This window comes from Thermobia domestica, chromosome 3 (assembly GCF_964235325.1).
Source record: "Thermobia domestica chromosome 3, izTheDome1.hap1.1, whole genome shotgun sequence".
Classification (NCBI taxonomy): domain Eukaryota; kingdom Metazoa; phylum Arthropoda; class Insecta; order Zygentoma; family Lepismatidae; genus Thermobia; species Thermobia domestica.
In genome coordinates this window covers 276,226,494-276,232,585 of record NC_137456.1, presented here as the reverse complement: position 1 = coordinate 276,232,585, position 6,092 = coordinate 276,226,494, and the positions used below count along the sequence as shown (strand labels likewise).

The window sequence follows — 6,092 nt, the reverse complement described above, 5'->3', positions numbered from 1 at the left end:
CGTTAAGAAAATGTCCCAAGTTGCAATCTAAAGCTGTCAGCAAGTTTTATTTATATATATATATATATATATATATATATATATATATGCATATTTATGAAATTAATTATATGGATAAAAATATCTGTTAGGAGTAGCAATACTTTTCACTGCGCAAACATTTTCCATCCGTGGAAAACCCAGATAAGTGTAAACAGAGAACTCGTCGAACGTGGAAATGTCAGATATAAGGGAACCCAGGCTTAGGAGAAACTAATTTTAAAGAAATGTGAACAACATTAGTCTGTTAGTACTCTGTAGATGCTTGTGAAGCTTCTTTTTTTTTTTTTTTTAAATGATTGTTGCTTTCCTATGCTTCTATAATATTACAACAACAGTTTTTGATAGTTGAAATTATAACAAGTTCTCGCAATTACATACTTTTAAGCAGGGGTAAAAGTGAATCTAAAAAGGTAGGGGGACGGTAGATAATGGCATGACGTCACGCCGTCCCCCTGCCTATCTTTGCCCATTGTAAGTTTTTAGGCAACTGGGGGGACGCCGTACATATATTTTGGAGATTCCTTCCTGTTTTGTCTACTAGCCTCGCAGCCATATTTATAAAGATTTCTACGTTATCAAGATTGTAGGCGAAACAAGAACGGTTTTGCCTATTCCTGTTTCGCCTACTGTTACGACAAAGGAAAATATTTGAGTTGAAGATTTTTCTTAGGAATTTTAGCTTTGTGTGTGTCCAGGATATTGATTTAATGCAATTCACCAAAAGGAAGTAAAAACGTTTTAGCATGAAATAAAACTAAGTGATCTAGATTAAAAGAAATGAAAAATAGAAAAGGGCTATGTTATTGTACAAGTGTATTTATTTTGTACTTTTCTTCTGTCGTACACCCATACTGTTTTCCAAATGTATGCAATAGGATATATAGTGTCAATGTAATCCATAAAACCTATATAACTCTAGATTTTAATCTCTCCTTCAAAGTATTAATTCGCTGATCTAAGCGTTTGTACTTCAATTTCTGCACTTTTGGCCGGTTCCCTACTTCCAGCAACAACATTCGACTTTCATTCTCCTGCTGTTCTTGCTTCAATTACAATGTAAATATATTAGGATGATCATGGGACAATTTTCTATTCAGTTTTTCCTGACGATTTTATGGGCTCATCTCCAAGAAGAAGAACAGTGGCTTTAGATCCGAGTATATGTTTCATGTAAGTCTTCTCACCATTACGCCTATTAATCCGATATAAATAGCCTTCATATTCAAACAATTTCCCTCCAAGCTTAATCTTAAAGTTCGACATGTCTTTGAGGATAAACACACTTGCTACAAAAATATTCTCACAAAACCCTCAGAAGACAATTCTATTTTAAAAGATGTGCGGCACGAGACGAGGTATAAGCCTAGGAAATTTCTGAACTTCAACAATCATGTGACACACACGAAGTTCAACACAAGACTAACACACACGTTTTATATTCCCGGTGGCTCATTAAAATTTTCGATTCAAAGATAGACATATTTTGATATCGTAATTTGTTCTACTCTCAGTGAAACGCCAATCAGAGCACAGTATTTCTTTCGACTAGCTAAGATGATTTTTGATAAAAATGAAGGTACATACATCTACTTTCCTCCTATGTTGTTCGTATTGTAGTTGTTTTCAAAATCGCCACTATTGATACATTTTCGTTAATATTAAATTATTTTACTAAATAACCGATTTCATATTAAAAATAAAATTCAAGAAAAATCCCCAACTCAAAAATTTCCCTTTGTCTTAAGAGTAGGCGAAACAGGAATAGACCAAACATGAATTCCTGTTTCGCCTACGATCTTATAACGTAAAGATCTTGATATATATTGCTTGGAGGCTAGTAGGCGAAACAGGAATAGGCAAGACAGAAAGATACCATTTTGGAGGTGGGGACGGTGCTCCCTGCACTTTTACCCCTGCTTTTAAGCAGTATTGAAAACTTGAACAATATGTCTCATATTTGGAACATTTTGAAATATCCAGTTGCTGAAAACGGCATTACGATCTTGACATTATTGAAAACTATCTACGTATCATTATCTGAGCAGTTTTTCGAAGTAAAACCTTTGGAACGAAGTCGAATTTTTAATTCCTTGTAATTTTGTTTCTGTTATTCGAAATGATTATAGTATTCGACACAAATATTTTGGTTGTTTGTTGCCCCATCCGTTGCACTTATGTATTATTGTTGTAGAGGCTTCTAAAAGTTGTTTGTGATGGCTGCGCTCGTTGCTTGTAATACTAAATATAAATGGAGTTCAGTAAGTTCTGCACAGATAGTTATAATATCGTTATTAGTTGCAATAAGATGAAATTTTAGGTAAACATACTTGGATCCTTTGGTTACAAGATCATGTCATTCAATCGAGCCTTCATCTGCTGTGACGCATCTCGTACAACGTTCTTTCCATGCCTTGAATGCAGTTTGGTAAAATTCAGGTGGCTGACTTTTACACCATTGTTTCACACAAGAAATAAGAGCCTCATTACTGTCGAATGTTTTTCCTCGCAGATGGGTCTTCAGATGACCAAACAGGACCTATCCCATTTTCATGATTTTCTGCTGTGTCATCATGGCTGTGTGAGGCTTGGCATCGTCACAATGGAGTTTGATGACTACCTTGCAGTTGCGGTCTCTTGGCCTGGAGAGATGTCGCACCTTATCCAGTATCAAACAGTAACGCTTCTGTTAATTGTGGAGCCATGTTCCAAGTCGTCTACCAAAATAACACTTCTCTGATCCCAGAAAAAGGAGGCCGTAATTTTCTGGTCTTATCTGAAAAGTCTAGGGTTTTTTAAACCGCTGCAACTAATGTTGAATACTAGCGCCGTCCCCATAAACCGGAAGTAACTTCCTATGAATTAATGTGGCAGACTCCACACCGGTTTTAGACAGGAATTCCATTACCGATCGTTGTAGGGTCCTGATGTCTATTCAACTGTCAGTGTCCACTGGATAACTCTGAACAATAGTAAACAACAATTATTACCATGTTGAAATCAAAGTATGTTCACCTAAAATTTTATAATAATCATGCAACTAATAAAAATATTATACCCATCTGTGCAAAACTTATTAAACGCCATTATAAGTGTAATAAGTGTGGTATTGTAAGTGTTTGTTTAATATGTAGATTTGAAATATGTAATAACCTGTTAATATGACCCTTCCAACCTTTTTTAAAAAAGGTAACAGTGTTGGGTTGGCAACACTTAATCTAGTGGTATTGCAGAGTATGTTAGACAACGTTCCTTTGTCGATATTTCCATCGTAAATTTCAGCGCATTTTATATGTTAATTTAAAAGTTGTTCAAGGGCGTTTCCAGGTAAATTGTCCACTTTGTGTAATTGTTTATTCCCCCTTCTCCCCGTACATTAACAAAATAGCCGCAGCACATTGACTGAAAGGATATTATGAAAATTGTATGATTAAAGAATATAATAGTCACTTTCCATTTACTATTTAATATAAGCCATGAGCGAAGTTATTGTCTGCTGGGGGGCAGACCTTTTGGTCAGTCTCGGACCTGTGGAATGTTATCTAGACGAGTGTGGTAGGTGACATCTTATAAGTGTCATGTTTATATTTTATGAAAAAGTTGAGAGGCAATGCTCCTCCATGCTCCCCCATAACTCCGTCCATGGTATAAGCAGGTCTGAAGAGGAAGAAATTCTTGCAAGGTGTGTAAATAGTGTGTGCTAAGCGGAAACAGGTAATAATAAATGTGTTAATTTCACTATTATTCTAAGCATTTTGCAATTACTGATTACTTCAAAACTATAATTTCAACTGTGTTCATTGCTAAGAAACAATCAAAGAAACCCAAGTAGCGAGTCGACAGGGTTTTTTAAAAAATATACATCCATCTCGACTGCCATGCAAACAAATTTTGTTTCTCACTGCAATATGTCGCAACAGTTCACTCTATGATAATGTTTGTAAAATAAATTTGCAATAGTTAATATGACTTTTCCAACTCCAAACAGTGTATTAGTGGTACGTTAAAAAGTTGGAGAGAATGCTCTGTATTTATCGTGTTTATATCGGCGCTGTAGACTCAATGGATGAAGATACTATTCTACACAACAGAATTCTGCGTCAATTACTACTTTTTAACTATTGCCAAATTGCAGATTTTATGCACTTAGAAAAGAATACATATGCAATTACCTAAGTATATTGTTTCGATGAATTCACTCCAAAAAGTACTTGTATATGCAATGTATAGCAGGTAGGTCTTAATAGGGCCATATATGAGCATAATAAAACAATTGTTTACAAGTCTTTTTCTTTAATAGATAAAAACTTAAAATATAGTAGTGTACTCCGTACAATAAAATAGTAAATATGCAGATAGTAAGTAGTTTATTTTTCTATAATATTCATTATAGCTTTGGAAATATTCCACACATAAATAAATCTAGACTGACCAAAGCACTAAAAATATTAGTAACCCTTGGGTAACAGTTTCGGCACATTATCCCTTGAGTATCAGACACATTATCAATCCTTTTCCTCGGCAATATATCATCTTCGTAAAAGCTACAGTTCGCATCCAATGGGACGACAATTCAGGTGTTGAAGAGATCATATCAGAGGAAATAGAGGAGACAGGAAATACGCTTAGGACTCGAAAGGTACTTGGGACACTAGTTAATAGCAAGCTTGAAGTAGACGTATGAAACGAAAGGAAAACAGAGTCCGAAGAGCAGAATGTTTTCTTGTTCTGGATGATGAGAATCTTAATCCTAGCTCTGATCTTCTGGCTATGGCTAAAATTGAGAAAGAACTGGGCAACAATGTTGCTGCTCTACATATTAAGCGCGGGTAAACCAAATTATTAAAAAGTCTCCTAATGAAACAACCTCAAAAGTTGAATCGCCAAAGGAAATCGATAATAAGGAAGAGCCTTCTACTAATGTCAAAATCGGAAAGGTATTAGCTCCAACTCAGAGAAAAATGTTGTCTCAGTAGTCCACCTAAATCTGAATATTAGAACGATTTCTTGAAGAGATTCCATCTTAAGAAAATCTCGGAGCTTAAAGGTGACTTTCTCAGAAAAACAGTATTAATCGTCTCCCAGATTCCTGGATTAGACTTGCCGAAACTGTTACTTAAGTGTTATAGTGCTTTGATCAGTGTGGTTTTATTTATACATGCAGTTTATGTTGTATAAAAATATATATAGACCAATATCATGTTTGTATTTTCTAAATTTGATATTCATACAATACAAATATACGCTTTATAGATAATTTTCTACACACAAAAATAAATTGTATAAAGCTATAAATCTTTTATTTTATATCAAATAAATTGATATGTATGTAAACATAATATGTAGTTTCTCTACAAAAATATGGCATGAAAAAATAACATTCATCCTTTGAATTTAAATAAATGCTTCTTGTATCTGCTAACATATGACTTTCCTACAATGTAAATACTCAGGAAGCACTAACATATAATTAAAAAAAGGAATGAAAAGTACAAAGTGAACACATTACTTCATTTAAACATCCTCTACAATTCCAATATGTACCATTGCCTTTTCGTAGCATAACATCACTGGAAGTTACCTTTTAAACACTAAAATAGCACAAAATTTGTGCTTTCGTTCTTTTTAAAAAATTTACACAATAAGATAGTAAAACTTAGGCAACAGATCTGTATCTTCAATATCATCTTACTGACTCCAAACTACACTGAGCTACGCCTACCAGAATCCTCTAACTCTTAGGAGCAATTTGCATTAATATGGCAACGTTTTTATTGTAATCACTGTAAATGTGATTATAAAGCGAGGTTTTCCAACTTTCTGCTTAATCAGCCATTGAGAGAATTACCATTCCAGCCGTTCGGGATACTCTCCTGTCAAACATGCTGCACAATGCCCAATTGCATCTTTGTTCATTTCTTTTATGCCATGTCGGACTGCAGCAACTAGGCCATCTACAGACAAATATTCCAAACTATCGGCACCTAAAGGAAAAGAATTATAAAACATGAATATCGTGATGCAACTCACCGTTGTGTGCTTCTGTTATAAAC

General features: G+C 34.6%; 1 protein-coding gene across 2 annotated transcripts in view; it reads right to left on the bottom strand.

The window, feature by feature from the left end:
* Positions 1–4,312: 4,312 nt before the first annotated feature.
* Positions 4,313–6,092, bottom strand: part of LOC145681070 (amidophosphoribosyltransferase-like) — a 172,264-nt gene continuing 170,484 nt past the window's right edge. For both annotated transcript variants that reach the window (XM_081752427.1, XM_081752426.1), the window contains exon 10: positions 4,313–6,023. In XM_081752427.1, the coding sequence (XP_081608553.1) occupies positions 5,884–6,023 (140 nt within the window). In that variant the 3' untranslated portion in view covers positions 4,313–5,883. The remainder of the gene's footprint in view (positions 6,024–6,092) is intronic.